This window comes from Nothobranchius furzeri, chromosome 9 (assembly GCF_043380555.1).
Source record: "Nothobranchius furzeri strain GRZ-AD chromosome 9, NfurGRZ-RIMD1, whole genome shotgun sequence".
Taxonomy (NCBI): Eukaryota; Metazoa; Chordata; class Actinopteri; order Cyprinodontiformes; family Nothobranchiidae; genus Nothobranchius; species Nothobranchius furzeri.
In genome coordinates, this window is record NC_091749.1 from 57,475,095 (window position 1) to 57,491,414 (window position 16,320).

At 46.0% G+C, this 16,320-nt stretch overlaps 2 protein-coding genes across 5 annotated transcripts in view; one reads left to right on the forward strand and one right to left on the reverse strand.

Annotated features, from left to right (window-relative positions):
• Window positions 1-2,177: 2,177 nt before the first annotated feature.
• LOC139071810 (mucin-6-like) lies at window positions 2,178-9,310 on the reverse strand. Of its 2 annotated transcripts, none has more exons than XM_070554965.1 (2): window positions 9,141-9,310; window positions 2,178-9,070 (listed from the first exon to the last, which is right to left on the reverse strand). In XM_070554965.1, the coding sequence occupies exon 2, from the start codon at window positions 7,838-7,840 to the stop codon at window positions 7,055-7,057; it is 786 nt and encodes a 261-aa protein (XP_070411066.1). In that variant the 5' UTR covers window positions 7,841-9,070; window positions 9,141-9,310; the 3' UTR covers window positions 2,178-7,054. The 2 variants fall into 2 exon arrangements, with proteins under 2 accessions (XP_070411066.1, XP_070411067.1); XM_070554966.1 differs by having other exon boundaries at window positions 2,178-8,818; window positions 8,903-9,310.
• Window positions 2,538-16,320, forward strand: part of dbndd1 (dysbindin domain containing 1) — a 32,795-nt gene continuing 19,012 nt past the window's right edge. For 2 of the 3 annotated variants that reach the window (XR_011521633.1, XM_015952919.3), the window contains exons 1-3: window positions 2,538-2,875; window positions 10,896-11,075; window positions 15,587-15,730. Coding sequence is in view for 2 of the 3 variants with exons in the window: in XM_015952919.3 (XP_015808405.1) it covers window positions 2,845-2,875; window positions 10,896-11,075; window positions 15,587-15,730 (355 nt within the window). In the remaining variant the exon portion in view is untranslated. The remainder of the gene's footprint in view (window positions 2,876-10,895; window positions 11,076-15,586; window positions 15,731-16,320) is intronic. The other variant, XM_070554967.1, reaches the window with a different exon arrangement.

A 16,320-nucleotide genomic window follows, 5' to 3' on the forward strand; every position in this document is an offset into this window, starting at 1 on the left:
ATATTTTTTTGGTAACGCCACTAAGAAACTTAGAAAGTGTTACTGTGGCCATGTGCAGAACGCAGCGGTCTGTCTGCCGCTCTGCATCTCTGCCCAAAAGAATCCCTGCTACTCTGAGTCCATTTAAATATTATATAATATAGGTAGAAACTGGATCTCTTTTGTGCTCCTTCTGGGTGTGTAAATTAAGGGCATCAGGGGAGCCTGACAACAACCTTTAAGGAGAACCAAGTTGCTCTCCTGTAATTTGAACCCAGTATCCAACTCCGGATCGGGGCTTGGATCGGGAAGTAAAGCCCGAGTCCCGATCAGTCTGAAACCATGTGATCGGAGCCGATTTCCAATCATGTGAGCCGATCGGGACATCCCTAATTGATATCATCAGAAGAACATCAGACACAATCTGTCATGTCTACTTCACCCGTTTTTAAGAGACCCTCTTGGTGGATCCAAAAGTCGCAGGGGTCGGCTGACCTCTGGCATCGGAGGGCTGTACAACACCGTGGTACCGACTCTTCAGTCCAGAGATGTCTCGGGTCACAACAGCTGGATGGAACCGTGCGTGTGACTGACTCTTAAGGAGTCTAACAATATCAGCTTTGTTTCTGCAGGAACTGTTTGCTCATCAGCTGTGCAGATGCAAAAAGGTTTTGACGACGTGTCAAAATCTTTGATGGTTAAAGAGGTTTACTACAGGTGGCCGGCCTGAAGCGATTCTCTAGAAGTGTCGAATCACTCAGGATGATCCAGTTTTAAGGTTTTGATGTCATGACTTGCACAGCCAATCAGAGGCTGACAAGTTTGAGAGATGTTACCAAGACAACTCAGAAACACGCCTTCTTGATACAAGATGTTCTGACTGGTTTAAAAGTCTCTGTGTTGGAGTTTAACTTAACCGTACTTGTTATTGTGTGAGTGCAGATGTGAGGACCTCGTCGTCTAAACATGAACACATGGCAGTCTCTGTAGACATAACATAACAATTATTGAACACAGATTAATGAAGCATTTCATTACAATATAATGATTGTAAGTAGCAATAAACAAATGTTTATTTAATGATTATCTAGATTATAAGTCATGGAAGAAGTTCGTATTGATTTAGGAAATCATTCTTGAATTTAGCAACTGATTCGAGCTGGAGTTCTTCCTTCTGTGGAGGCAGTCAGATGGGACCTAAACCGACCATTGCTGGACATTACATAAGGCAGATTTAACAGAGTCAAAATGTGTGCTATAATATAAATGTACAATATTAATCAATTATTATTAAAAACATTTGTTTTCATGTGCCTAATTTTTACATTTTTATTCATTGCGTTTGTTACGTTAGGCCAAGTCTCACCAGAAAAAGTGATAAGGTAATATAACATTTAGGTTTAAAAATGTTGGTATTGGCAAAGCATTAGCAAATGAATATAACTTTTATGAAAATGCGGCTACTCTTGCTAGAGTTTAATCCTTGACTCCTCTGGCGCTGGTGCTCACATCTCCTTTTAGACATCCCAGATTACCTGTAATAAATGTTTTTGTGTCATCGATCTTACCAACAGCCAAGCACACAAAACAAAATAATGCACGAGTCTATCCCTGAAAGTGAGCCTCTATGCTACAAGTATAAAAAAATAACCTCATGGTCCATATAAAGAATAGTCCTCTATTGCCATTAAACCTGAAGATACACATGGAAGAGTGAAACTACCGTAAATAGAAAAGAAAATCCCTTTATTGTCTCTCAGTGGGGAAATAAAAAGAATAAACTACAAAACAAAAATTACTTAATTAATTGCTTATTTATTCTTCCAGCACAAGAAGAGTTTGCTTCATTATTGAAGCTTTCTAGTTAAGTTTAAAATTACGGAGATTTTTGTTGTGATTTTTAAGTTCTTGTTTCTGGAATAATACAACAACTCTGATTTGTAAAAATGCACATGTTGTGACATGTAGGAAAAAGTGAGATTTTGCACAAATAAATCTTAAAATATTTAGAATTAGCATAAATAAAAAAGAGGTACCATTTAATAATTTTAATCAGAGAAAAAATTTTTTCAGAGGTGAATTTGATCAGGTTTGCTTGTGGTTTTCATTTGAAACATGAAACACCCAATTTACCACCAGGGGGAAATCTCTTCCAGCTCACCACTTGGAAGACAGAAGCACTATTTCCTGCTTATCTGATGTGGTAATTATTTTACTATTAATAATACTATCGAACAAATTGATTGATTGGAGTGAATCTTTTTTTTCCCTTGTTTTCATCTATAGATATCTCTTCTGACACAAAATGAGGTTTGACAGTTTGTCCTTAAAGCCTTTGGTATGGTACAATCATGCACACACTCTCACACACCAGGGTACCTAATCACGGCCACACCCACCTAAAATCTCACCACTCCAGTGGTGTCTACCCACCTCCCATCCCTTTTGACACCCCATTCTGTCTTGCAGTCTGGGCAGGCTGCCAGCCCCCTCCCCTGCTCTGGATCTGTGTTCTCTGCACATACCAAGCCAAGCCACACAATGCTGCGCTCCCTACACCAAGAAGCACAGATATTTGCAGTGATGCTTCTGTTCCCAGACCTCCCTGTCAGCAGCGGAGCCTTCACGCAGCTCTGATGGCAGAGCAGGACAGGTGGACTGAGCTGGAGGAGGAAAACCACATCATCACCTGTTTGGGACATTTTGAGCAATAGAAGATTAACACAAAAAAAGGAGTCCACCCACCTCCACCCTCCTTTACTTTATCACATGCACACTCGCTCACATACATCCCCCTCGCCGTTCATTCCCTCTCTGTGTCCGATGCTGGTGTGCTGAACAGCAGAGCACTCTCGGCTGAGCTGCATGGAGGCACAGGGAGGGGCAGGGAGCCCAGGTAAGAGCCATTTTGTCCCCTTTTTTCCTCTTTAAACAAAGCTGTTGCAGAATATATTCTATTCTATAACACATGTGCTGCAAAACGTCTGTTTGCTCTTTTTCCTTATAATGCGACTTTCTGAATTGTTGGTGTTTTATCCTCAGTAACTCTTGTCCTGCGAAGAGTTAATCAGTGATATATGTTAGGTTTAAAAATAGCTCTATTGGCCAATTTATTTCAGGCTGCTGTAGGTCAGCCAGTGAAGGCAGGGCTGCCCAACTACTAACTGCAGAACAATAGTTTGATCAAAAGCCACCCAGAAAAGCCTGGGCTGTGTCGTGACACTGAACAATGCTTTAATAATTCAAAAACATAATTTAACACTTGTTTTTATGTCATCTTCAATTCCTGTGAATTTTCCTTCTTGGTGCATTGGGGTCAAACAGCCTGTAACGCTACAAAAAGTTGCAGCTTCATCAGATGCTACATTTTTTCTGCCACATTGTTTTTCCACGTCTTTGTTTCACTTTGGGATCTCAGCAGATTTTCTACGTGCTGATGGCCGGTTCAACCCACCTGTGACAAATTGGTCCAATAATTTGTCATGAAGACAAGGCTAAATTAGGTCAAACATCATGATTTATCTCAGAACCGAGTCACAGAGTCTGACATCTGGATGTCAGTGTTGGTGTAAATAAAAATAAAACAGCAGCAGTCAGAAACACGAGGATTAGTGTTTTCCACTGATTATTACACCTGCAATTGTGTGTTTGTGTTATTGTCACCACCCTGCAAATAGTGTTTCACTGGGAAATGTGTGAAGTAAGCAATATTAACTGAATAATAATTTAGGTGATTAAAACGATGCTGAGTTGCACACAGATGCTGTTTGCATCACTGCCATTATCTGTGATGAGTGGAAGCTGAATGAGTCTGTAATTAATTAAAACAACCAGAGTATTTTTACCAAGTGATAAACAATCATAATTAAATATGAGCATGACAAGTGGCACTAACACAATTAAAGTATTTTAATGGGTCTCATTAATTAGAATTATTTGGGCCATAATAACTGTTGTAATAGTTTAATGTAGCAACAGTCCCAGGGTTTAAGCCCTTTATTAAAAGAATGACATCACAGCGAGGAACGCTGCACAGTGAAATAAATCAAGAAGCATTTACACGAATCAGGACAGACAGAAACACCACGAGCTGGAGAAATTGCGCTGAGGGCTATGACGATTTCTCCTGCCTCTGCCACGATGTTTAACAGCAATTGATTTGCTTGTCCGAGACAAAATTAAATTCAATCTTGGCAGTAATCACAGAGTAGATCGTTTTCATCCTCCCTCCCCCTTTTCTGTGCCTGGGCATTTCTCTCCATGTGTCCTGGGTTTGCTTTTTCAGAGACAGCAGACAACATTGGGATAAGGCTCATGTATTTTTAAAGTCATGATGCGTAACTCACTGGGGCTTCTTCAGACAGCTCAGCAGGAGGTGGCTTGATCAGGTCAGCTGGGTAAACTTGTCCTTCCATTCATAGGGATGACATTGTGGCTTTCTCTAAAGCTCTTTATGCAAGTGGCTGTATGAAGGTCAGACTCATCTGTACCACAGTTCATGTGTTACAGGAGAACTTGAACGTGTGTGCAATAAAAGTCATCACCTAGCAGAACTGGACAGGTTCATGATCAAAATATGGTCACCACTTCTTCTGTTCATGAACGAAGCTTTGGATGGAGAGATGAATAATGAATAAATACATAAACATATTAATGGATGGATGATGGATGGATGAATAAATGGATGGACGAACAAGTGGATGACGGATGGATGGATGGACAGACGGACGGACGGATGAATGAATGGAAAAGAAGATGGATGGATGGATGGATGGATGGACGGATGGACGGATGGATGGATGGATGAACAGACAGACAGGCAGATGGATGGATGGATAGACAGATGGATGGAGGAATGGACAGACAGATGGATGGATGGATGGATGGATGGACAGATGGCTGGATGGATGGATGGATGTATGGATAGACAGATGAATGGACGGATGGACAGATGGTTGGATGGACAGATGGATGGATGGATGGGTGGATGGATGGATGGATGGATGGATGGATGGATGGATGGATGGAAAGATGGATGGATGGACAGATGGACAGATGGTTGGATGGACAGACGGATGGATGGGTGGATGGATATTTGTTGAACACGTTAGTTGAAATGGAAACCAGCAGCTGTCCAAATATTGAACAAACACTTCATTAAACCTGCTGAGGTTACGCGTTTTTCAGCTGAGTGGAGAAATAGATCAATAGCATCTGTGACCCCTGGGCATGTTGAGAAGAAATCTTCCCTCTCTGCCTTTGTCTTGGCTGTGAAATGTTCATCATCTGCTATAGAAATCCAACAATCTTTGAACATAGTGCCAGTAGAAACAGTCCCAGCCATCTGGTGAGGCCCACCAGAAAGCTGCTCTCCTCCCACACCTTGTTGCATCAGTCCTGCATATCATTTGTGATGAACAACTGAAGATATCATTTATGCAGAATGTTGCTTCACACACATTCCTCCTCGTTTTTAAACCAGTCTAATGTAGCTGTGATGTTGGCTCTGACCCTCTGGTTCAACACCTCCTCACAGCTGTTCTTCAGTTCATCCAGTCTCCTCACATGTCACACTCGGCTCTCCGTCATGTCAAACAGTTGTTCACTTAACCTTGATCACCGTAACTTTGAGTTCTTACTCTCAAATGTGAAGGCACACTATTTTAAGCACCTTCTATTTTCAGATTTGTATCAATAGCCTGTGTGAAGTATTTTAGAATAGATGTTTGAAATGTTTGCCGCAAGCTTTAGTCCAAGAAACACAAAATACCACCAAAGCTTTAATAGTTGTTGCTGAACCCCCTGCATTTGAACAGCTCGTGAAGCTGTGAGAACTTGGTGTTTCATGACCCACTGAGCACTCCTGATCCATCGCTATTCTGACCAAAACATCAATGCCCTTCATCTTTATTGCTATGCTTATCCCAGCCTTAGTCATCTGATTGCTCTTCTATAATGGGTGCTTAATTTGGTAGCTACACTTATGTCACACACACATCCAAGGAGTTGCAACCACAAAAAGGAGGATAAATTATCTTCCTCATATTCAGTGTTACAATCAATCAGGAGTAAAATCTGAGAAATAAAACATCTCTTTTTCCAACTGTTAGAAATTTTCTGTTCTAAATAAAATAGACAGGTTTTTGGGATGGTGATACCGTTATTGTTGTCATGTTTGTGCGTTGCTGTTTTCTCTGACAATCCTCCAGCCCCAAAACAGAACAAAGACCAGAGGCATTATGTAGTAAATCTGCGGACTAATTTGTTTAATCTTTTGTGAACTTTAAACCGGAAAGGAAAATCCTTAGAAAGAACCTTAATCAAACATAATATGCAGGATTGGACTTCATCCCATTTAATAGAATAGTCTGCCAATTTGGAATGGATAACAATAGCTTTTTAGAATATCACCAAATGAAATCTGTATTCAAACAAAAATTTAAGCTCAATAAAAAAGAATTACAAACACCACCAAGGGGATTAGACTTCTATACTCTCAAACCCCCAAACTACTGTCTAAAGTATATAAGACACTGTCCAAAATAGACGATAGAATAGCAATCCGTATTGAAAAATGGGAGGTGGATCTATCAGTCAGCTTTGACCAGAACTTCTGGTCCCAAACTTGTTTAAAAACTTTTAAAATGATCAGACACTCCAATTTACAATTAATTCAGTACAAAATTCTACACAGAGTACACTATACAGGTCATCGTAGGTTCAAGATTGGGTTTGTGTCATCTGACACCTGTACACACTGCACAAACAACATTCCTGACAATTACATTCATGCACTGTGGTCCTGCCCACCTGTCCAGAAATTTTGGGGTAGAGTATGTGAAGACCTGTCAAAGTGTCTGAAATGTCATATCCCAACTTCCCCCTCTCTTTGTTTACTGGGAAACCTGGACGATGTCCCGATTGAAACATCTTTGGTTCACGTGGTTCTGACTGCCATATGCATCGCTAAGAAAACTATCCTCATAAATTGGAAAATAGAGATACTCTTTGCATTAACCAGTATAGAAATCTTTTGTTAGACCATATTACACTTGATACAGCCTCTGCTTCCACTTCAAATCAATCTCTCTGGGCTCCTTAGATCGGTTCCATCACATAGCGATGATGGGGGATCATTGATATTGTCCTGCGGGATGATGTGGGTGATGGGGTGGAGGGTCTGAGTTTGGAGTATCCAAACGTTCCCTGGAGGTGGGTTCACTGGGGGGTGTCTGGGACTGGGGGACTGCTGCCCCCCTTTGGAGGTGCCTGGGTTGCTGGTTGCCTCGAGGGGTGGACGACTGGCGGTTGTGAGTGGTGCCCCTTGGGGGTCTTGGCGGTGGCCATGGGTCACTGCCTGGCAGCTGCATTGCCCCTGAGCGCGTCTGGGTGGGGGCCTGGGGGCTCGGGATGTGGGGGTGGCTGGCCCTGTGTGGGAATCTGGGCGGGGCCTTGGGGATCGGGTCCTGACATGTATGCTGCCGGGAAGAAGGCAGGCACATGCGGCAGTGCCTGGCCCGGGTTCAGGGGCCTCGGGTAGACCTTGGCTCCTCTGCTGTTCCATCACAGGGGAGGAGGATGTCCAGGAGGGGGAGGACCCAACCTTACCTTGATGTCCTATGTCTTCTATATTCTGGAAGTTGTGCAAATGCAGGGATGGGAGTAGATATTCTGCTGGGGTGGGGCTGGGTTGGTGCCCTCGGACTCTGTGAGGCTCTGTGATGCTGCTAATTTGGGCCCTGGCAAGACGGGCTGGGGTCTCCATGCTCTCGGTGGCATTTTGACAACAGAGGTGCCTATTGGGGCCAGTGGGGGAGCTGGCTCCCTGGAGGGCTATGCCCAACCAGCCATTCCTCCCCATCCCCACACATCGTCACAAAATCATGCACATAGGACCTTGGGGGGTGGACAGGTCAGGGGGTGTGGGTATGGACCCCATTTCCACATTCCTGTGGCAACCTGCCCCCCAATTTAATTTGCACCTTAAAGACCTCCACCAACGACATTCCACGCAAACACACACTTAGGGCCTTGGGAGTGCGCACATTCAACAGTATTTGGCAAGGTGATTTTTCAGCCTCACCCTGATTGCTGGTGCCCACTTCCAATTTTAAACTGCACTTAGACACTGAGGGCTGTGGGTGCAAGTGGGGTTATGTGGTGGCATCAGCTGGCGAAGGCCAGACAATGCCCACACTGCCCGCGCACCACAGCCATGGAATACACCTCATCAACATGCACTAACACTAAATTGGAACAGGCAGAGGGAGACTAGGGGTCTTAGCACACCTCTGTTGTCACTTGGCTTCCTGGGGCTGGAGGCTAGGAGGGAGATCTGGCCAGCTGGTTGGGGTCTGGGGTGGTGGGTTGCTTTGCTCAGCGTTGGGCGAGGGAGTCTGCTCATCAGCACCCCAGCAGAAAGGGTCGAACTCTGGGAACCTGTAATGGTTGTACCCCATGTGCAGCAGTACTGGGACCAGAGTGAATAGGGTGTGTATGGGGAGCATGAGTGAGTGTCCGGTGTGCATTTTTGTAAGTCTTTGGTTGTGTGTATGTGTGAGCATGAGGGAGGGAGTGTGTGACTGTGTCTGTGTATGGCTGGATATGTCAGGTGGGGCCGTTGACTCCTCCCTTCTCCTGGGACTTCTTGCGCTACTATACATCTTCACCTACCCTCCCCCTGCCACATTTGTGTCATGTTGTGGGTAATGGATTTCACCCAGGACATGAAGAATCACAGGAGAGGAGAGGTAAGTAAAATATAAAGTGATTTATTTACAATGTGAAACAGAAGAGATAAAACTAGAACTAAAGATCAGGAACAGGGGAGTACCAGAATCTACGGAGATAAGAAAAACAGGAGGTGAGCGAGGCCAGAACCAGAGAACAAGGGCTATGAGAGTCTGTAGCTGAGGGTTCTTACGGTCAGACACCAGGACTAGAGCGGAGGCGAACAGGGGGAGGTTGGTCCGGGTGTGATGGTTCAGAGCGTGGGCAGGCGGGCAGACGTGGAGATAGAAGATCAGAGGATCCTTGAGCGGCGAGGTGTGAGAACAACTCCAGGCAAGGTAGGTGAGGCAGGAACAGGATACTAAAACAGGATACAAATTCATTAATTCAGGATCACAAGGAAACAGGCTGATTCAGAGTCTAGAGGCTACCCATGTGAGAGTATCAACCGGCGCTGGAGTTGAGTCACACCGCTCCTTAAATCCTCTGCACCTCAATTAGTGGAACTCCAAACAGCTGTGCAGTCTGCCGCGCCCACCTGTAACACAAAACTGAACAACACTTCACCAGAAGGTGGAGGAAAACCATGACAGTGCCCCCCCCCCCCCCCCCCCCCCCCCTTCAAGGGACGCCACTCGGCGGCCCAGCAGAGGAGGAGGAGGCGGAGGAGGAGGAGGCAGGGGAGGCTTCGAAGTCGTCAATGAGGAAGACATCTTCGATCCAGGAACCAGGGACCCACTGCTGGTGCTCGGGACCGTAACCCTCCCAGTCCACCAGGAACTGCCGGCCGCGGCCCTGTGGCCGAACATCCAGGATGCGACGCACACGTTAACCGACACCCCCATCGGCGAGGCGGACAGGCGGAGGCGGAGCATCAGGAGGGCACAGAGGGCTGGATCCACCGGCTTGAGGAGGGAGACGAGGAAGACCGGATGTATCCGCATGGAAGGAGGCAACTCCAAGCGGACTGAGACCGGACCCAGAACTTCAGCCACAGGAAAAGGTCCAAGGAAGCGAGGAGAGAACTTCCGGCGGGATCCTCGAACCTTGATGTCCCGGGAGGAGAGCCAGACCAACTGACCCGGAGTGTAGGTGGGTGCAGGCCGTCTGTGGTGGTCAGCAATCTGGCGGTTGCGCTCCGCAGTACGTTGGAGCGCTGCACGGGTCTAAGTTCAAGTGCGGCGGGCCCGGCGCAGAAACTGAGGGACTGAGGTGGAGGAAGCAGAGTCACCCATGGCAACGGCGCACTCCATCCAGCAGGGTTGGAGGAACAGATGCAACACAGCATAGCCTCCAGTTCCTGATTCATGCGCTCCACCTGCCCGTTAGTCTGAGGGTGAAAACCGGAGGTGAGACTAACCTTGGCTCCTAGGTGATTAGCGAAGTCAGACCACACTCGAGAGATGAACTGGGGCCCACGATCTGAGAGGATCTCGCTGGGTAATCCATGCAGACGGAAGAGATGCTTAACGAGTAGGTTGGCTGTCTCGGTGGAAGATGGAAGTGATTTCAGAGGAACCAGATATCATGCCTTTGGGAAATGGTCGACAATGGTGAGAATGACAGTGAATCCTTTAGACAAGGGGAGACCAGTTACGAAGTCCAGAGCTATATGGGACCATGGATGGTGGGGAACAGGCAGAGGCTGGAGGAGACCCTGAGGAGGTTGGTTACTGGATTTGTGTCTGGCACATACCTGACAAGCACTGATATATTCCTTAACATCACGGTACATGGAGGGCCACCAAAATGTCCTTCGGATGAGAGAAATGGTTCTGCCCAGGCCTGGATGAATAGAAAACTTGACAGTGTGGGCCCAGTGTATGAGGGCACCACGGGTGCTGGTAGGAACAAAAACCTTATTCGGGGGACCGGTACCTGGATCGGGATCCTGCTGCTGGGCCTCCAGGACCTTGTTGGTTATGTCCCAAGCAATAGAGCTGACTATGCAGGAGGCAGGCAGGATGGTGGAAGGCTCTACTTCTCTGTCGGAGGCATATTGTCGAGAAAGGGCGTCTGGTCTGACGTTATTTGAACCGGGTCTGTAAGAAATGGTAAAGTTGAATCTAGAGAAGAATAATTACCAACGAGATTGGTGGGGATTAAGTCTCTTAGCCTCTTTTAAGTAGGATAGGTTTTTATGATCAGTCCAGATGGTTATTGGATGCTCTGCTCCTTCCAACCAGTGACTCCATTCCTCCAAAGCCAGCTTCACTGCCAACAGTTCCAGATCTCCTACGTCATAGTTCTGCTCGGCTGGGGAAAGACGACGAGAGTAGAAAGCGCAGGGATGGAGACACTGATCGGAGGAGGAGACTTGGGACAAAACTGCTCCAACCCCGGTGTCAGAGGCGTCAACTTCCAAGGTAAATGGAACAGACGGATCCGGGCGAGTGAGAATGGGTGCATGAGCAAATCTCTCTTTAAGAGTGAGAAACGCTTGGTCAGCCTCCTTGGTCCATAGAAACGGTTTCTTGATGGAGGTGAGCCGGGTTAATGGGACTGCAATCCGGCTGTAGTCTCTAATAAATCTGCGATAGAAATTTCCAAATCCTAAGAACCTCTGGAGCTGTTTACGTGTGGTTGGAGTGGGCCAGGACAGAACGGCAGCAATCTTGTCAGGATCAGTTCTCAGTTTTCCATTCTCCAACACAAAGCCCAGAAATTTCACAGAGGGAATGTGAAACTCACATTTTTCTGCCTTAACGTAAAGCCGGTTCTCAAGGAGACGCTGGAGCACAGCACGGACATGTTGACGATGATCGGTTAGGTTTTTGGAAAATATGAGGATGTCATCCAGGTAGACTGTTACAAACTTGTTGATGTAATCACCCAGCACGGAGTTGATCAGGGATTGAAACACAACGGGAGCTTTGGTGAGTCCGAACGGCATTACAAGATATTCGAAGTGCCCCAAAGGTGTCTTGAATGCCGTCTTCCTTTCGTCTCCTTCACGAATTCTGACCAGATGATAGGCGTTGCACATATCTAATTTTGTAAAAATGGAAGCGTCATTAACGGGTTCGAATGTGGAAGATAGCAGAGGCAGAGGATACTTATTCTTAATGGTGATCAGGTTTAAACCACGGTAGTCAATGTAGGGGCAGAGCGAACCATCTTTCTTTGAAACGAAGAAAAATCCAACACCCAGGGGAGAAGTAGATGGTTGTATGATGCCAGACGTTAGGGATTCTGAAATGTAATCAGACATGCAGGCTTGTTCGGGTTTAGACAGACTGTATAGCTTACTGGTAGGTAAGTTGGCATCCGGGACGAGGTCAATTCCACAATCATACGGGCGATGAGGAGGCAGAGAAGAAGCTCGATCTTTACTGAACACTTGTTACAGGTTGTGATATTCAGCAGGGACTCCAGTAAGATCAGGTGGTTCCTGGGGAGAGTTACTGGTAATCTGGAATGGAAAAGGAGCTGAAAGGAGACACTGAGACAGGCAGTAGGGGCTCCAGACAGAAACCAACCCGGTTTTCCAGTCTATTTGTGGGTTGTGTAACACTAACCACTCATGACCCAAAACAACTGGCGACTGGGGAGAAGGAAAAATATAGCAACTCAAGGTCTCATGATGGTTACCAGAGATATGCATATTAATTGGAACTGTGCGATGTGTTATGGTTGTCAAAGAGCAGCCATCCAACGAGGAAGCGCGTATGGGGGTAGACAGAGGAATGGTGGGAATGTTGAGCTGTTGAACAACAGTTTGGTCCAGAACACTCCTCTCACACCCAGAGTCCACTAGCGCCTGAGTTGAAACTGTCTGTTGGTTGTAGGAGACAGAACAGGTTAAGCTGCACCGGGAATTCAGGTTTCCAGGAACTCCACCCATCAGTAATCCCGGTCCTACTGATGGGCCCTGGCTTTTGGTCGAACCGGACAATCCTGCAGCATGTGACTCGGCTGACCACAGTAAAGGCAGAGGCCTAAGGAACGACGTCTAGCCTTCTCCTCAGGGGTTAAACGTGCTCAACCTATCTGCATAGGTTCCTCGAGATGAACCAGAGAGGGATGAGGTTGACGTTGTGGAGCAGAATCAGGAAATGGTCTGAGAGTATGTGTCCTGTGTCTTTCCTTTAGGCGCTTTTCAATATTGGCGGCTAACTGGACCAGAGACTCAAGGTTCTCTGGTTCTTGGCAAAACGCCAGTTGATCCTTAATCCTATCGTTAAGGGCATGAGAAAAAGCGGCTCTAAGGGAAGGTTCATCTAGTGTGGAAAGGGAGGCAAGGGTACGGAAATCGATGGCAAATTCTACCACTGACTGTTGACCCTGCTGGAGACTCCAGATTTGTTTGGTGATTTCGGCTGGGGATTCAGACTGATCAAAAATTTGTTTAAATTCAGCTAGGAATGCTGCAAACGGTCCCTCAAGAAAAGTTGGTTGCCGGCTCCTAGCTTCGGCCCACTGTAGGGCTCGACCACGTAACAGACTGACGATATAGGAAATCTTAATTGCATCATTTACAAACGTATCAGGTGATCTATTGAAAGCCAATTCACAAAGTAACAAAAAACAGCGGCATTTTCCAGGTTCACCGGCGAATGTTTCTGGTTGAGGTGATTGTGTAACCCGGAAACCGATCCCGTGATGCTGAACAGGAAGTGGAGCTGGCGATGAAGCTACAGAGACAACGGCAGGAGACGGTGTAAGTTTCTCGTTTACCTGGCGGATGGCGGAATCGAGCTGGGATAAAAGCTGGTTAACGAGTGACAATTGATCGAGGGCGGAACGAATGGATCCTTCATGCTGTGATAATGTGTTTGCTAGGACTGCGGGGAGTGATTCTTCAATGGGGGTGTTCGTTTGGCCGGTTGATTCTGTCATGTTGTGGGTAATGGATTTCACCCAGGACATGAAGAATCACAGGAGAGGAGAGGTAAGTAAAAATATAAAGTGATTTATTTACAATGTGAAACAGAAGAGATAAAACTAGAACTAAAGACGCTGCTTCTATGATCAGGAACAGGGGAGTACCGGAATCTAATTAGATAAGAAAAACAGGAGGTGAGCGAGGCCAGAACCAGAGAACCAGGGCTATGAGAGTCTGTAACTGAGAGTTCTTATGGTCCAACACCAGGAATAGAGCGGAGGCGAACAGGGAGAGGTTGGTCCGGGTGTGATGGTTCAGAGCGTGGGCAGGCGGGCAGACGTGGAGATAGAAGATCAGAGGATCCTTGAGCGGCGAGAAGTGAGAACAACTCCAGGCAAGGTAGGTGGTGCAGGAACAGGATACTAAAACAGGAAACAAATTCATTAATTCAGGATCACAAGGAAACAGGCTGATTCAGAGGCTAGAGGCTACCCATGTGAGAGTATCAACCGGCGCTGGAGTTGAGTCACACTGCTCCTTAAATTCTCTGCACCTCAATTAGTGGAACTTGAAACAGCTGTGCAGTCTGCCGCGCCCACCTGTAACACAAAGCTGAACAACACTTCACCAGAAGGTGGAGGCAAACTGTGACAATTTGGTGTGGAGTGTGGTGCCTTGGTCTGCCTGAGTGTTCGTGGCTCCCGGGTCAGGGGGTTTAAGATTTTGAGCGTCTGCCTGATCAATCCCGGTGGCTGCCTGGTGGGATCTGGGTCCCTGGGCACTGCTGGGTCCCCGGCGGGGGTGGTGGCCCCTGGGTCCCAGGTTGCTGGGTCCCGGGCTCGGCCGGCTGGGGGGTGGGGGGTGGGGTTGGGGCTGCGGGCGGGCCTGTGAGGTTGCCGCTGATATCTCCCGGGACTCTGCCGGCTGCTGGTTGTGGCCCCCCCGAGGCGATCCTCTGCACCTCTCGAGGGGGGCAGGGGCTTTTCTGGTCGCGGTCTCCTTGGGGTCCCTGTGCTCTTGGGCAGCTCCTGGATCTCTGGGACTTGGAGCTCCCTCTATCTCCTATGCATCTTTGGGGGGCAGATCTGTGGCCCCTCACACTCTCTGTTGGACGCTCCTATAGAGATACCTTACATAAACAAGCGCGTGTACACACACAGGTGCTCACACGGTGCTCTCATAAGTATGGACTTGAACACGTTCAACACATTTTAAGGCTGTGGTTGGCACTAAATGCACTGTGATTTATTATCGTGTGATTGTTCAGTAAAACAATGCTGATTTTACATTTCTTCATCAAGTTGACGCAGTGATAGCTTGCTCCTGCTGTTTTGTTGTGTTTCTCTTTTCTGCAGGTCTGGAAGAAGACTCTTGTTCATCATTGATTGTTTATTTTCATGGAAGCCCCCCCCCCCCCCATTACATTAAACGGACATTAAACAGACGTTAAAAGCAGATACTTTGATGCTCCACTTGAGAGTAAAATCTGTGAGGCTTGTCACCAGCATTCAGACATTAATTATGTTTGCTTCACAGCAAAGAAATGACACGGGAAAAAAAAAATTAAAATAAAAAAAAACAGAATGAACCTTAATCTGCACAACTCCATTCAATTAACTGTTTTTTAAAAAGTCCCTGGGACCAAAAATGTGACAAATTTCTAGTAAGAATCAAACTTCTGCAGCTTTTGATGTATTTTTCCTAACAAATAAAGTTCCTTTATTTCTTTGATCTATTTCCAGTTTGTTCAATTTGAGCTGAGGATGTGGATCATTCATTAAATACATTTCTAATGCCTGACAAGAAGATTATGGCACATTCCATGAACTCTGAATTAAAAATTACAAATTTCTCTAATTCCCTCAAGAGCCTTATTTCCCATCATTAACTGAAAACACGTGATGCTTTTGTTGATGCTTAATTGGAGCAAGAGCTTGCAATGCAGTTTAATATCTAATGTAATCTTTTATGGTGTCTCTAATCCTAAAATCAATCATTAAGATTTTTATAGATTCTAATTACTCTCCATGTCTGGGTTTGTTGTGATGGCAGAGCCCAACAAAGACATCCAGAAGCTGCTGAGGCCATCCAGCTCAGGTGATCTGTCCAAGGAGCTGTTCCAGCATCCATCAGGAGAAGCAGAGGGCAGTCTGTCCGGCCACACTGCTAGTCTTCTGCACATCAGTGAGAAGAGACGTAAGTGCCTGAGGCATATTTGTTACTTGGAGAAATAAAAAAACATCCAAATGTCTTTTTTAGAGGGAAAATTCTTGAACAAGTGACTGATTTATTGCAAGAATCATGAAGAAAGAACCAAGGTCATCCTGTTTGGTTAAAAGTCGCAGAAACAAAGGTTGAAACTTTATTTTTTGATCAGAACTTAAGTTTATCTTTGGGTTTTTATTCCCACCAAACAAAGTCTGATTGATTTAAGTGTTCTGTCTGCTGCAGCACACTTTCATCTGAAAGGACTGATTGTGCATCCGTTCCTTACAGAGGCTTGTTTTGTACCAGGCCTTCAGGCCACCGAGGCACACAGAAAATACAAGGCTGACAAGACCACCTTTATCTGCTTCACTAGCTAAACATTTTACTTCTAATGAGACAGCTCACCCGTTAACCAGCCCTGCTACCGGGCAGTTCAGCTGATGGATGGGGTTTGACAAGAGGTAAAAGAGAGAGACAGGAAGAATGAGCCGAAACCAGAAAACAAAAAAACTTTATTTCAAATGTTAATTAAATAGCCATAAAATTTGAGAGACAATGTGTCATTTTTACGTTAATCT

What these genes read in the sequence shown, in the direction of transcription:
- LOC139071810 (XM_070554965.1), bottom strand. Translation starts at nt 7,840, where the DNA reads ATGGGGAGGAATGGCTGGTTGGGCATAGCCCTCCAGGGAGCCAGCTCC.